This window comes from Penicillium chermesinum (genome assembly GCF_028974085.1).
Source record: "Penicillium chermesinum strain IBT 19713 chromosome Unknown utg000002l:1.0-5270490.0:1.0-5274688.0, whole genome shotgun sequence".
Lineage (NCBI taxonomy): Eukaryota > Fungi > Ascomycota > Eurotiomycetes > Eurotiales > Aspergillaceae > Penicillium > Penicillium chermesinum.
This window is the reverse complement of record NW_026695312.1, coordinates 149,497-164,544: the sequence shown is the minus strand read 5'-3', so window position 1 is coordinate 164,544 and position 15,048 is coordinate 149,497. Positions and strand designations below refer to the sequence as shown.

General features: G+C 50.7%; 8 protein-coding genes across 8 annotated transcripts; 5 read left to right on the top strand and 3 right to left on the bottom strand.

Moving 5' to 3' along the window:
- Positions 1–445: 445 nt before the first annotated feature.
- Positions 446–2,124, top strand: N7468_000847 (ankyrin repeat domain-containing protein; the record flags this gene model as incomplete). Its single annotated transcript, XM_058470144.1, has 2 exons — positions 446–459; positions 522–2,124. The coding sequence occupies 2 exons, from the start codon at positions 446–448 to the stop codon at positions 2,122–2,124; spliced, it is 1,617 nt and encodes a 538-aa protein (XP_058333285.1).
- A 66-nt stretch (positions 2,125–2,190) lies between these two features.
- Positions 2,191–3,168, bottom strand: N7468_000846 (NAD-dependent epimerase/dehydratase family protein; the record flags this gene model as incomplete). Its single annotated transcript, XM_058470143.1, has 1 exon — positions 2,191–3,168. One exon carries the CDS (start codon positions 3,166–3,168, stop codon positions 2,191–2,193), a length of 978 nt encoding a protein of 325 aa, XP_058333284.1.
- Positions 3,169–4,809: 1,641 nt separating this feature from the next.
- Positions 4,810–5,169, top strand: N7468_000845 (uncharacterized protein; the record flags this gene model as incomplete). The annotated part of the gene is made up of 1 exon (XM_058470142.1): positions 4,810–5,169. The coding sequence occupies one exon, from the start codon at positions 4,810–4,812 to the stop codon at positions 5,167–5,169; it is 360 nt and encodes a 119-aa protein (XP_058333283.1).
- A 1,400-nt stretch (positions 5,170–6,569) lies between these two features.
- N7468_000844 (uncharacterized protein) lies at positions 6,570–7,177 on the top strand (the record flags this gene model as incomplete). The annotated part of the gene is made up of 2 exons (XM_058470141.1): positions 6,570–6,649; positions 6,718–7,177. The coding sequence occupies 2 exons, from the start codon at positions 6,570–6,572 to the stop codon at positions 7,175–7,177; spliced, it is 540 nt and encodes a 179-aa protein (XP_058333282.1).
- An 18-nt stretch (positions 7,178–7,195) lies between these two features.
- N7468_000843 (Aminoglycoside phosphotransferase) lies at positions 7,196–8,050 on the bottom strand (the record flags this gene model as incomplete). Its single annotated transcript, XM_058470140.1, has 1 exon — positions 7,196–8,050. One exon carries the CDS (start codon positions 8,048–8,050, stop codon positions 7,196–7,198), a length of 855 nt encoding a protein of 284 aa, XP_058333281.1.
- Positions 8,051–9,042: 992 nt separating this feature from the next.
- N7468_000842 (AFI1/MesA family protein) lies at positions 9,043–11,522 on the bottom strand (the record flags this gene model as incomplete). The annotated part of the gene is given in 4 exon segments (XM_058470139.1): positions 9,043–9,573; positions 9,590–10,744; positions 10,797–10,857; positions 10,915–11,522. Coding segments are annotated over 4 exon segments (2,355 nt in total), but the record flags the coding sequence as incomplete, so codon positions are not given.
- Positions 11,523–12,071: 549 nt separating this feature from the next.
- On the top strand, positions 12,072–12,844 carry N7468_000841 (uncharacterized protein; the record flags this gene model as incomplete). The annotated part of the gene is made up of 2 exons (XM_058470138.1): positions 12,072–12,564; positions 12,627–12,844. 2 exons carry the CDS (start codon positions 12,072–12,074, stop codon positions 12,842–12,844), a joined length of 711 nt encoding a protein of 236 aa, XP_058333279.1.
- Positions 12,845–13,441: 597 nt separating this feature from the next.
- Positions 13,442–14,655, top strand: N7468_000840 (TBC domain-containing protein; the record flags this gene model as incomplete). Its single annotated transcript, XM_058470137.1, has 2 exons — positions 13,442–13,822; positions 13,903–14,655. The coding sequence occupies 2 exons, from the start codon at positions 13,442–13,444 to the stop codon at positions 14,653–14,655; spliced, it is 1,134 nt and encodes a 377-aa protein (XP_058333278.1).
- Positions 14,656–15,048: the final 393 nt, after the last annotated feature.

The following is a 15,048-nucleotide window of genomic DNA, read 5'->3' as shown; positions in this document are numbered from 1 at the left end:
TAAGCAAGGAGTCAAGGTTACCCCCCGGTGGGGGCGATGTACAACGCCCAAGTATGAAAGGGAGACACATGCCGGAAGAAGCAGCTCCATCACAGAAGGTGAAAGAAGGTGAATGATGGAGGGACCCACCACTAACATGACCCTCGAGGCGCGAGGCCGACCATTGCGCACCTCCTCACCAAGCCCCCCAGTTCGACTATTGGCGGACGCGCTTTATGACTCCACTCGGTCGACCGCCCTAATCAGCCACGCAACTGGGGCTATTTCTTTCATCCTTAAACGCTAAAGGACTGACGTATCTTTGGGGTGCGCGCAGTGTGCCGCCTCGAGGGAACCCCCGCTTGTCTCCGGGTTTTGCAGGATTCATCCTGTCCATGAATCCCTGAGTGGGGCGAAGATCAGAGGTCGTCCTTCGTTGTTATTTAGGAGCAGGATGACCGCCAACATGTCAATACCACTGTGTGTAGCCTCGAGCTCCAGATCGAAGCGGGCCTTCCATTTATTGACTTGCTTGTCACTAGATCGCAGACCAACTTCGACCGTTCTCTCCGCAGCTTCATCAATGACATACGTGCTGAGCGGCTGGACGCCCTTACAATTCACACTGTCCAAAATGTATTGAGCAAGTCGGTGGCCGAAACGACAAAGGAGGAGGCTTGGGCAGAGATACAAGCGAAGCTGGAGGAACTGGGAATCCCCATCGATCAATCCACCAGAGACCGGAACTACGTTGTTTCAGCTCTCCGTAAAGCCGTCGAGGATGAGAACCTTCTGCGGAACATTCAATTCCCCACATCAAAACCTGGCGCGCCAATCGTCTTAGAGTCGCCAGCTAGAAGGGTGCCTAGCCACGATGCACTTCAAACTGCTCAAGGGCAGAGTCCCTCGGAGACCCAGGGTCCAGCAGCCTCAACCCCGGACTATTACCGAGAAGACTTCGGCCTCTCCGACAAGATTACAATACCCCAGAAGAACTCCCGCGCCAACTTCCGTCTCAAGTTATCAGCGAGTGCTGTACCGACACTAGATGCAGAGAACCTTCCTATACCAGTCGATTTTGATTCTAGAGGCACAGGTGACTCAGAAAAGCAGGTGGTGACCACGTCGCGCACACATGAGGACTTCCCAATCCCAGTGTCAGCGACCTTCTCGCCTGTCGACGATGCGGACAAAGAGGTTCTACCGTATGAAAGCTTTGCAATATTGTCGGGCGTGGAGACCACTGGTGATCACTCGAATGGTACGCGTTCAGCGAGTCAATCGGAGGGCAGCCGCCCCTCTCTTCCCTCGCCCGCTCTGACCTCCACCATCTCCCATCGCCCAAGCAGCAGGAGTGCCAAAAGCAGCAAAAGACCGAGTATCATGAGCCGGATGAAGTTCAAACTTTCCACCTCCAAAGACGAATTCATCTCTGTGATCCAAGCTGGTAATTTCGTGCCAGTCCAAGTAGCGCTGGACAAAGGGGCAGATCCCGATACGATGAATTTACAAGGGCAGACTGCTTTGATGGTAGCGTGCTCATTCGGCCACGAGTCCATTGTTCATCTGCTGCTTGAATACGGGGCCCACCCGAATAAGATGTCCAACAAAGGAGACACCGCATTGACAGTAGCGGCTTCGCGAGGATACGAGGGCATCGTACGCTTGCTTCTGGGACGCGGTGCACAGATAGATGGCTCCAAGAACATTGGCAAAACTGCGCTTTCGTCAGCCGCAGAGAATGGACACGAGAACATGGTTCGAATCTTGTTCAACTCGGGCGCCGATATCAACGCGCTTTGTCATACTGGTGATACGGCTCTTGCCCAGGCCGCTAGCAATGGACACCATGACATTGCCCGGTTTCTGCTGGATAATGGAGCCTATGTGGACCTCACAGCGTACCCAAGACAAACACCGCTATACAAGGCTGTTTATAACGGCCACACTGCCATGGTCCAACTGCTATTGGAAAGGGGAGCTGATCCGAACTGCGCGGATTCTGTGCGAGGTCAGACCCCCTTAAGGATTGCTGCCTTGTATAGACGGACAGAAATTATCTATCTACTGCAACAACTTGGTTACCAAGTCCCCATGTACGATTTTCAGCCTCTGTCTCACTCGTTTGACGATGTGATTTTCTGATCAGTTCCATTCTAACGACACGACTCGCATTACAGACTCGCATCTTGAATTCATACCTTGCTACATTTACACACTCTTCTGTGCCACCCATGCTGCCGCAAAGATATCCATGTCGCTCACATACCCATTTGTTCTGGTTGGTTGCCACCCCAAGATCTGCTGAGCCCGTGCTGATGAACCCCGGAAACTAGTGCTCATTCCCTCAGCGAACCTGTTCCCCCCATGTCCCTTCAGCTCAATTTTCCCCTTAAATCCCCAGCATCCAGCCAATGCATCGAAGATACCCCGCATACTCTCCTGGCTAGTCACCAGATTGAACACAGGATAAATTCGGGCCCCTGCAACCCATGGCAACTTCTCGATAGCCTTGACAAATCCACTCGCAACATCATCCACGTGAACCAATCCCGGTTTGGAGTCTTCTTCTAGCAGGATCTCCACTGAGCCCTCAAATCCACTCTTTGCCGCCTCAAGCACAGGTGTAAAAAAGGAGGACCAAATGGCCCCTTCTCTCCCGTAGACCAGGGAAGGCCGAACGATCATCACGTCGAGCGAATCGGACGCCTGCAGAATAGCATCTTCCAGCTCAAGCCGCCACGCAACCAGCGCTGGGGGCGGGCGGCTAGCCAACGGTCCGACCGGATCAAGGTCATTGACCAAGTCGGTGCTCGAGGAACCATGCACCCAAGTCCCGGAGCAATAGACGAACCCTAGCTTGGGACCTTGGATTCCGCGCCGCTTATAAGACTCGAGGCGCTCTGCACCGATGCGCGACAGCTCGGTCAAGATCTTGTGGGTGTCTGGGCTTGTGGCCACGTCCAGCACCACGTCGATGTGTCTGTTGCGGACGATCGACACAACAGCCTCCGGGTTGGCGAACGGATCCTCCGAAATGACGGGGATGATTTCCTGCTGGGCTAGTTTCTGCGCCTTGGCTTCGTCCCTGGCGACGCCGTACACAGTATACTGACCACTTTGGACGAGGAGGTTGGCGATTTGCTTCCCAATGTAGCCCGTGGCACCGAAAATAAGGATCTTTGTCATTTTGCGGGTTGTTTTCCTGAAGTTGTCTCGGGTTGCTGTCTTTATTCTGGAACTAGATGAAGATCTTTAATTGCTCATCGAGAGAGGCATGTGTGCTTTATAGCTTTTATACCGTGACCTGGAATAGTCCCGATGCTAGTATATTCTTGTATCATCTAAGGCCCGTTCCGTTGGCAGTAGAATAGAAGAGCCAAACCATTGCACTTGATACTATTCCCATCTCCCATCGTATGCCGCTGTATATCCGAGAACGCGAAGGGCATAGCAGCTCGGACTAAAGCGTGATTTTATCGAACCCCCCGGAAAGGGAAAGTGACCAGCAGCGTCTATGTCCGTAAAGTCCGAGTCCGTGCTACAACCGGATCGTCAGTGAAATACGCCGGAGAAGCTTATTCGACAGCTCGATTTCCTGTTTGGACCAATTGGGATGGCGAATGGAAATAGAAGCTGTGATCCCTTATTACCGCCGGTCTTCGTCGTACGGGGTTTATGAAGGGGGCAGCCCCCATGCCCATTCGACAAGCCCAGTATCCCATTTAGACTTATTGGGACTAGAACATGGACTTAAGAGCGTCTTTATGCCGCAAAGATGGGGCTTTCAACGGCCCGAAATCGAGGGAAGTGTCAGTAAACGCCGATGGATCTGTATCTTCGAAGCCAACGTAAAGGACTATCGTGGTAAACTAGCCAGCCTATGTAACAGATTTTCTATGCCATGTCTTAGCTTCCTCTTTCCGCTTTCGGGCGCACTGAGCGCTGCTTTATGCTCTCTGAGTAGATCTGAGCACGCCCCTGAGCGCCCTGATACCTAGGTAGGATCAGTGAGTATTATATAAGCTCCCTGATCCACTCCAGGGCTCCAGGGCTCACTGAGCGCTCTGACTAGCTCACTGAGCACAACCTGAGCACAAGGTACCTCAATAAAACACACTACACTAGCCCCATCGTGAAACTCTCTTTCCCTAGATCGGCCCCACCGTCCCATCCAAAAAGCAATGATAGCAATAACCTAATGTCTCATTTTGGTAACCAATGCACCCCGGTAAAGCCTAATAATTAATCAGCCTCTCAATTAAACTATATACTCCTAAGAACCCTTACTTACTAGTTTCTACAATTTCCTAGACAGGCATAGAGCTATCCTTAGAGAAACCACATAAACATACTGGGGGACCGCAAGTCTTCCTCTAGGCAACTTCTCCCTACATTGAGCACACACACCGGAATACATGCTTGATCAAACCCCATCTTCACGGGCTCACTAATTCTCTAAAATAGATTGCTCCTGGGAACTTGCTGGATAATTGATTGGTTGATCCATAGACCCTCTTAACCGAGCAAGCCGCTAGATACTCCTGGGAACTGTCAGACTCTACGCCATTTTGTGCGCATGTATAACGAATTCCACTAGCCCGCTCTTATCCCATCATTATCTAGGTTCCTAGGAGCTCAAGTGTAGGCTATACCTCTGAAGACATACTAGAGACAACTAGTGTCAATTTCATTGCAGGTATATATTTAAGCCTCCCCTCAAGAAGTAACCATCATCGTCACTCCCCTATCTAACCATTTCTTACCAGCATTGTTGCCCCAAATTTAGGCACGCTCAACAATCCCATATTGATCACAGGTGATCTTCCTATGTCAGACTCGACTTCCAATCCCAACGTGATCCAGCTTGAAGATTGGTGTCGCGATGAGCCAGACCAGCAGCTTGGTTCCGACGCCGACACTGAGGGAATGACTACGCCGGAGTTTTGGGGGTCGTTGGCTGGCGGAAATTTCCCCTATCCGGAAAAGGATGAAGCAGCTATTGCTTCGTCTTCTATCCATGTCCCCGCCAGCTTGCTAGACTGTGAATATCTGGAAGGCTTTCAGTCACTTGAACAGCTTCAGCCGGACCCCGGAGCATTAAAAGCCACTGAGAAGTCATTTGACGACCCCTTTGGGGCTGCAAGGATAAAGAGCGCTGCGAGTGATCACGAAGGTACACTTAGCTGATGACTGTTTAAGGAATATTATGCTGAATATATCCAGGAAGTGAGCACAGCACGAAGCAAGGAAATCCATCCAAGATCAAGAAACCAAAGGAGAATCTTAGTGCGGCTGGTTCTTATTCGATAACCTGCGACCTTGTTCTAGAAGACATATTAAAAAACGACAATCTTTCTGGCCAGAACCTTACATGCGGTCCTTGCAACATGAGATCCGCAAGCGACATATTAATGTATGGAAAACAGATAACATGAACGGCACTAAATGTTTAGGCAAATCAGAATTGACTTGGGGTTCTTCTGTATCTACTGCCATTTATGATGAACTAGCCAAGGTATACAATCACGTGGACTACTGTCAGGACGATGATTGTTTACAAGCTAGAGCTTTTTTGGATGAAATACAGTCTCCTAGTGAGTGATGCCGTGCTGTAGTTGTCTAATATAGTCACTAACATGTTAAATTAGCAGAAAACACACAATCAAACAATTCAAAAAGACCAAAGCAGGTACAAGGGAGAACCGAACGAGGTCGCGTGACCATGCGATTCTATGCTCCGGGAATGAAGAAAGGAGCAGGCACTGTTGACATGTCATTTTTACTTGCGCTAATTTTATTTCTCCAATCTTGATCTGTGTCAACAGCTGCCTTGGCCAACAGGCTACATGCCCTCTTGGTCCAGCCACGCCAGCGGCGGTGACAGGTGTGGAGGCTTTCCTCCAAAATTATATGCCCATCATCCAATGGTCAGCTTTGTGACAACCTGAACTTTCAGGGGTGATCTGAGCGCCAAGTGATACGGCGGTTCCATGAAGGTGATGAGTAACTTAACTATAAGTAACTTAACTATAGGCTCCCAGTAAGTTTGTGGCGCTCTGGTTTTTGAGGGCGATCATCCAGCCATTACGCGCTCATACATGATGCGGGCACGCAGCCTCTTTCCCGAACAGATACTCGAATTGTTCAAGCCAGTCAACCATGCTTATTCGAGCCTTGAGTATGATGGCAGTGTTACGGGGACGTGAACGGCGCCAAGTCAGAAGCTTTCACTGGTTGGCTTTCTGATTGCCGCGTGCTTTACGCATTGCTTTCGTCCTTGGCTGCTCCCCGTTCCCGCCTCTAATGATACATAGATTAAGCGCCCATTAACTTGATTCTATTCTTAGAGGAGATGTAGATTGGAAGACAAGCCGAAGTCAACACTCATCACATCTTATCACGCAGATAGCCGTTACGACTCCTTTTAAAGAGCTGCGCAACTAGGGAGAAACATAGATATAAAGCCCTCCAATGGGTCTACTTGTAATCCAGTTATAGAGAATAATCTATCACTCTCAAGCATCCTTAGACACTATCCAGTCCAATTAGCGCCAGTTCCAGCTATATTTTCCAAGATCGCTTGCATAATGCCATCTAACAAAGATCGTCTGTACGTTGCTCTCTATGCACGTGGAGGCAATCCTACCATGCTAGGCAAGGAAGACACGTAAGTTCATTGTGCAAAAACTTCTTCCGCGGATATTAATTGAAAGACTGATGTCCTATCCGAGCTAGATACCACTGGGCCTTGATCGTGGGACCGAAAGTTGAAGCAGAGGATGGTATGGGGGTCCGTTACCACGCAAAAGAGAGGCTAGAATTGGCAGGGGGTTCTAAATGGTTCTTCGAGGAGCGCGAATGTCCACTTGCCCCTACTAGCATGCTGCTTGTTCGTATCATGGTTGGGAAGGTAGCGGATGGAAATCGCCTAGTCGAAATTCTGCGGAACACGCCTATTCGACAAGGCCAACCAGGTTGGAACTGTGTCACCTGGGTAAAGGAGGCCCTGGAAATGCTTAAGGTTGATCCCAAGGCTTTAGGCACGAGTGTCGTTGAATGGGAAAAAGTACGCAGGGTGGCGATGGATTATTGTCAGCGGAAGAAAGACCAGCACCGTTTTGATGGCCAGGGAAACTTTGATATGAAAAAGGTTCCAACGTATGACTTGATAGAGCGGAAGGAGATGATTGTCTGAGTTACAAGCCGGAATTATTCAAGTATCTCCAAAGTGTTTTTGACGGATCCGTTCCATCGCAAGCTCTTCGGGCATTGGTTGCAGGAATTTGTCAATCTCATTGACCCAAAACGAGTTTTGTGGGTTGACTTGGTGGGCAGAGGTGTATTCCCAATATGACGGATACCAACCAGCAGTTTCCCAATCAATAATACCAACGATATCATCCCCACGTACAAGAATGTTGAGGCTGCTAAGGTCACCGTGAGTAAATACCAGAGGCCAAGACTTGCTTTGTTTTTTGATGAGTTCCTGAACTTCAGGTTCAAGCCTTGAATCAAATTCCATGCCCATACGTAAATGCCGATGGAAATCCTGCACGGTATCAAAGGGACCGAAGCGTAAGGAAGGGCCCGGAACGCGACAGTCAAAAAGCGATCCACCATCAACAGAAGCAACCCTATTGCCTTGGGAGGGCTGAAGGTCCCGCATCTCGCGAACCTTTCCTGCTAACTGCGAAAGAAGTTCCGCCTTTGAATCCTCACTTCGTTTCACCCATCCACTGCCGATTATGTCACCCTTGATCCTTTCCATCACGATATATGTCCGCCCGGAACGGGTAAATGCGCATAAAACTTTTGGTACCGGGATGGATGTATGTTGCGATATGAACCGCATTGTTGATGCTTCAGATAAATGAACGCGGCGCCCATACTTGACGCATAGTCCATCCGTCAACATGAGGACGTTCCCTTCTCGAGGTCGAATACGCTTAAGGATTTGGATCGCTAGAAGTGTCGAACACCGATACAAAACATTGCTATTGACTGGTTTGGATGAGTTCAACGAAGTAGTAGATGGTAAGGGGCGAGGTCCCTTTTGACCGGACGACATTGTGGTTGTATTCGACGCAAAGGAAATGTTGAAGGAATTATATCGGGAAAATTTCCTTCCTTGGTATTAGATAGCAAGGAATCTAATAAACCATTTGTGAAAGTCTTCGATGAGAAGTAATAGTGGTTGGTGAAGTGGAAGTTCACGATTCCTAGTTCGGCGTGTCCTTAGCTGCACGTGATATCACCAGGCGGCCGGACCAGCCCAGTGTAAGTTTCTACCACGGAGCCAGGCATAAGTCTGTGATATCAGTGATACTCAGTCCTTGGCAATACAAGGATCAATTTAGTAGCTGGTATTAGCGGTGCGTGAAGATACTTGAATATGTTCTTCGTTTTATGTATGCGAACAGCGAGGGAGGGAAGAAATAGAACCAAAGACGATGTGTCTCAGTTTTGCGGTCCTATTACCTCCTCAAAGAGGACACTGAACATTAGCTGTGTGTGGCCTCAGTGGGGACTCCGCCCAACCGCAGGCCGGTCAATTGCTCAATGGGCAACCAAGTTACTGTCATGACATACTGCAGCCGTGACACCCGCAAAGCCAAACTCTCATATTTGTTATCTTGATCTTGAATTATTACTAGAGCACTGCGGAGCTTCGACTGGGTGCGAAATAGATAACTATGATGAATATCCGAGTAATCAGTGATGGCTCAGTGAGTCTGGAGCCCGGACTGAAATTTACTCAGTGAGTCCGACTCTGAGCGCCCTCATAAAAGCGGCGGCAGCTAAGATAGGAAAGCCTCACCTGGCATAGGAAAAATGTTACGTATAGTAACATATGTACACGATCCAAAAATACGTACAGGCAATCATGATACGGGCCAACGGGACACCGTCCTTAGAGGAACGCAAGAGTCATCATTGGAGGGATTGGAAGATAAACCCTAGCAAGGGACATATATGCACATGACAAAATCGTGAAAATGATGGAAAATAAACCCAAAAAAATCGCTCAAATAGAAACCACATTCCTGAGAATGGTTTTACGACAGCTAGCTCCTTCGGGCTTGGCTTTTTCCAAGAGCAACACCGACTGAGACTTTGTGGTTCGCCGCCAAAGCTAGCACCAGGTGTAGTATTAATAGGAGAACCTGGGCCGGAGATTGGGCTTTGAGGTTCCTTTTCTTTCTCTCGCTTCGCACGAGTGTACCCCAATTTGGCGAACCGGTTCAAATGCCCCCAGAAGTGACGCCCGGCCGGGTGAACTGCAATGCGATCAAGAAGTTCTACTGTCGCCTCCCGGACGACTGGGTCCGGGTGAAAGAGACCCATGCTGAGATAAAAGAGGCCAGCTTGGTTCTCGGGGGCGATCGAGAGCAATTGACAGATGCCCGCATAGTCCTTGACCACATGGTTCAGGGCTATATAAATGGCACCTGCTTCAGAATGGGAGAGCTTTCCTGAACGTAGTCGGTCATGATGGTGGTGTAGATCCGGCCGCTGGATAGGGCGAGCAGGATAATACATCGCTGCGATATCTTGGATATACGAATAGTACGATCGGGTGTTTTCTCCAGCCTTCAATCCGTGATACGGAAGCGGAAAGCTCACGCTGCTTAGCGTAGTCATCCGGCCACACGTATCCGTGGCCTCGCAGCGAACCTGGATCCGAGGGATCTGTCTGCTGGCCGGTAGGACTATCGGGAGAAAGCTCTTCGCCAGGGCCGATAATGTACAAGTTGGAAGCACCATAGACCGTCTCCTCGAATGCTGCTGCCACGCGGACAAACTTGGTAATATAGAACCGCCACTTGGCTCGGATGGAGTTCTCGCCATAACGATTTGTGATGCTTCGTAGAATATCCTCCATGAACAAGTTATCCCCAGTGGGATCTGCATTAGCGGGGTGCGCATTGTTATTCGGCAGGGGTATATTTTGCTGCTGGAAGAACAAGAAGCCCTCCGTCACGGGAGCAGGCTCGACATGAGTGGAAATCTTTATCCGCCCAGTGGGTAAGTCGCAGAGAACATCCCACCATTCCGGATGGTTGGCAAATGTTGGGTTGGTGACACCAGCAATGAAACCGGGGACATTGAGCAGGTCATCGATCTTGGTTAGGTCGGTGTATGGGAAGGCATGTCGGGTGAAGCCGCGCAAGATGCCACCAGAGGCGAGCGCGCAAGCCGCGAGTACTGCCTCTGCTACCTCCCCGGATGGGCGATTGTGCCCTAAGAATATCACGCGTTTTTGTGTGAGAATGGCGTTGACTAGGACAATGATGGGATGTGTGAGTGGACCGCTAGTAGTGAGATGAGGATGGTTCGGGAAAGGTTGCGGCGAAGCAGCATGAGGTGCAGCAAAAGTTTGGATGAGTTTAACAAGCGAGAAGTCCCCGACAGTCTCAGGCCAGATCACCGTAGGGATTTTGACGGGGACGGGAATGTCATTGTAGACTACCCTAGATTCAAACTCGTGGGTGTCTCGAGGGAGGCTGTACCGGCTGGACTTTTTTGGTGAGGGTGGTATTTCGCCATTTTCCGCCTCCTCCTCCTCACGTTGCCGAATCATCTGCTCAAATTTCTCGATGAACATCTCCTTAGTGTTACTCGATTGTAAAATATTCCGCTCCAACAGAGACATCTTGGGCATGAGCGAAAGGTCCATGGCGTTTACTGCGTCATAAAGCGATGCGAGAGTCTCGGGGTATGGGGATTTGAAATAATCTTCAAGAGCTAGAAGAAGTAGCGGCTGGAAGCAATTAGTAAGGATTGTAACGGAAAAATTCTGATGATGATCTCACCTTGTATATATGGAGGAATGAGTGTCTTGTACAGATCGCCATGGCCTTGACAACGGCACCTCTGCATCATTCAGATTAGAAGCTGGGTAGAGTTGTTACCTGTGGGGAGTCACCTTACCTGCGAACTGTGTTATCTTGCTTTGTATTCACCAAGTTCAGGACGTACATTAACGGGGGACCCTCGCCTCCTTCGTCGTCGCTGTCCTCTTCCTCTTCCTCTTCGTCGCCCGAAAGCGTCTCCGGGTTGTCATCTCGAACATGGGCAGCCTCGTCATTCGCATGGTATTTCGACTTGCGCTTTTTCTTCTTGCCGCCGTCCTCGCTCTCCTCGTCTTCGCCACTGGTGTCCTTGTGCAAGAAGAATATCGTCCAATCCTGACTCCGCACATGCGTTTGGTCTGGCAGCATCAGCTCAGCTAACATGCTTTCATCACCACTGATAGCTGCCGGGTATTGATGCTCCATAATTGGGCCCCGGTCGATGTGGAAAGACGCAACCAGAATATATTCGACATGGCGCTCTGTTGAATCTAGTGGGTATTGTGACTTGCATCGGCGCTGTCTTATGGGGTTCTCTCCAGATGTACGCCGGAACGACCCTTGTGAGACGCTAGGTGAGCGGCCTGTGAAGGAGGTAGCTGGCGAGAGCCGAGGGGGGAAGCTCTGAGGAAGATTCGAAGTAGACAGAGTCTCATTCGACGGCCGATACGGCAGTGTTGTGGCCATTTTCGGCGGGGTTGTGCGTCAATCTCGTTTCCGCCGATCAATAAGGTCGAGGTACCGGCCTGACCAGAATCGACAGACTGAGTGAACACTGGACAGGGTCAAGTGGCGATCAAAGACAGTGTGCCATCCCAATCGCCGTGCACTCCGAATGGTTCAGGGGCCGCACTTCAGAAAATGGGTGATCTCCACAGCGGGGGGAACGATAAGGGGGACGATAACGAGTAACAAGCACCTTCCGTAGATGAACTATCTGCGAGACAATTCGGGTCTTATTTGCAGGTGACTCGGAAGTTATCGATCCTGAGGAATAGTTCGCACAGTGCCTTTTGTGATATATCACACAGCATCCCAACCTTGCTCCTTTTCCCTTCCAAATTGAGAATCGACAGGTCGCGGGCCCCCCCCAGAAGTGGAAGATCGATCGCCGTGCACGGGCCAAACGCGGGCCGACTTTGTTGCCGGGGCATTGTTTACTCGTCAACTCGTCCTCTGCCTGTCGGACTTGTTGCATCAGAACAACGATGGTAAGGGACCCGGGCACTCACACAGATGAATCATGCAACTAAGAACATCGCTGTATTTAAACAGGCAAACAATCCCACTTTCAAACCGTCTCCGCTTTCGTTTGGCAGCCCGCGGGCATCGCCCTTCCGTCGACCTTCCACCCCCAGTTCTCCGCCCTCCGCTCGCGGAGGAACCCCAGGAAGCTCACCAAGCAGAGGATATACGCCGGTGCAGTCGCCTAGTAAACTCAATCAGTCGTACACAGTCGAAGAGGGCGAAATCTCGCCAAGAGCCCCCATTCCCCAGCCTAAATTTACGCGCGAACTTCCTCCATCCCCGACCAAGGGCTCTGCGTCACCAGGCCACACGTCGCCAATCCTCAACAGATCGAATGGGAGAATTGGCGCAGAGGTAGATGCCGTGTCGAAGCTACCGGCAAATCAAGTTAGGGAGATCCGAGAGGCCTTCCAGGTCCTTGACAGAGACAATGATGGTTTAGTCAATAAGGATGATGTCGCTGACGTTCTAATAAGCTTGGGTAGGTGCTAGACTTTTGTTGTCAATGCTGCCGGAGGGCTAATATTAACCCACATCGAATAGGCCAAGATGCCTCTGCACCGGCTCTTTCACGATTCTTCCCGCCCGGTGCTGGCCAGACCATTAACTTTGCGACCTTTATGAACACCCTGTCGCAATTGATGTCTCCGATGTCATCTGCCCAAGAGCTCAGCAATGCGCTAGCGGCATTTGACGACGACGACAATGGCCAGATTGACGTAGCAGAACTACGAGACGCGCTCCCTACATACTGCGCCTGAAGATGGCGGTTTGCCTTTGACGGAACAGCAAATTGACGAGGTCTTCAGTGGGTTCACTGGAAGACGTGCGTTCGGAGGACGGGGTGCTAAGACGGGAATGGGCAAGCGCGGGGAAGTCTTCCAGTATCATGATTTCATCCGGAGCGTTGTTGGAGGTGAGAATGGGAACGGAAGACGAGAGGCTAGCCAAACGCCAGCCTGATTTGTATGAATGGGCGATCTCACGTGGCGTTTTGGGTGTCATGGTTTATGAGTGCACGGCTAAAGCGATCAAGATAGTCTGTTTTCCTGAACCTCACAATCAATTTATTTGCAGTATATAAACATACAAGAAATTGAAACTGGGTAGTAATGCGATGCTAGGTGGATACGAGTAACTTGTATTCGATGAATCAATGTTTCGGACCTCCAGAGCTGCGCGTGCTCCACACTTCTCTGGCGGGCAGAATCCCTCCAGCCTCTCCGGCGCGCTCCCTCAACCCGCCGCAAAAACCACCATTCAGGGCGCGTACCCCTTGAATGTCATAAGTGCCATGGCCAGCGATCAAAATCCTTGGGGCCTTGGGGGCCAACGAGGTCCCAGCATCGCCTCGGACGATGCGAACCCTACGCAAAATACGCTCCCACCAGGTCATGACGACTTCAAGCGCCTTGATTGCCCAGACACAGTCCGCTCGAGGCGTCGCAACCCGGCCTAGCGAAGCTGGAGACGGTTCCACTCAGAACGTAACTTTACGAACCCCGACCCGTCGGGCGCGATCGAACAGTGATGCTGCAGCCCGCGAAACAGGCCTGACGGTTCCTGTCCAAGCTCCGAGACGACCTGCGCGGAAGACAGGCTCTGGTATTGGGGTTAAGCGCTCGATGTTAGAGAGCTATCTGCGCGACGGGCCACCGCATGGGAAGGTTCGTGAAGGGCTGCAGGAGCTGAAGTATCTTGTGCTATCAAGTAGAGTGGATGCAGATAGTGATGGCATGGTAAGGAATCGCGTGCTGGCTATTCCGCAGTCATTCAAACGTTGTGATGATCGTCCACTGCTAACATCTAGCGACTGTAGTCTGCCTATCGAATATATCTATGGCTTATTCTCCTCAATATCCCCGCGGTCCGCACCGATGACTATCTCGCGTTGATTCACCGAGGTCGTTCCCCAGCCTACAGCAAGATTCGCAACGACACGTTTCGAACCCTGGCGACTGATCCCCTTTTCAAGCGTCGTGTTACCGAGGCTAGTTTGATCCGCCTACTCAACGCTGTGGCGTGGAAGCTACACGATTCCAAAGTGAAGCCCAAGTCGCGGCCCACCTCATCTCGTCGGCGTGAGAGGGAGTCTCTTGTTGATACACCCCCGAGGATCCCCGAGGAGCCCGAGGAGACAGGATCTGTTGCAAGCAGTCTTGTCGCTGACTCTGCCATATACGTGCAAGGCATGAACGTTCTTTGTGCCCCCTTTCTGTACGCAGCTCGGAGCGAAGTCGAGGCCTTTGCCCTCTTCCACTACTTTGTCACCAAGGAGTGCCCTGGCTACATCCGTGGGGCCATGGATGGGGTCCACAGGGGATTACGGTTGGTGGACCGCTGCCTAGAGATCGTGGAACCCAAGCTTGCTGCTCATCTTTCCTCGAAGGGCCTGCATGCGGAGCTGTATGCGTTTCCGTCCGTGTTGACGCTATGTGCATGTACGCCTCCCTTGCCAGAGGTGCTTCATCTATGGGACTTCCTATTTGCCTATGGCCCGCATCTAAATATCATCTGCATTGTCGCTCAGTTGATACGCATGCGGGATACCCTTCTCGAAAGTCCTAGGTGAGGGGATATGTTCTCTCGTAGCGCAGCCAATGCTAACAGTGATACAGTCCTAACAAAATATTGCGGTCCCTGCCTCCGCTCGATGCTAAAGAGATAATCGCTTTGACCGTTTATCTCGTGCAAAAAATCCCGGACGACCTGTACACGGAAATGATCAACCACGCGAAATGATGCAATCTTAATACAGCTGTTTGCAGCTCTTTTCTTGTTTTATTCATGATTATGGCGTTTTGGGCACTGGTTTGGTTGGATATGGTTGGTTGAACTCGGAAATGGGATATAGGGACTTTGCATTGCCGCGGATTATTCCGACACGATCGAACAAATGATTTGACGATCCCTTATCGATAAACCATATAAGTTCCAGGCTGTTGCATCCACGCAGCAGTGAATT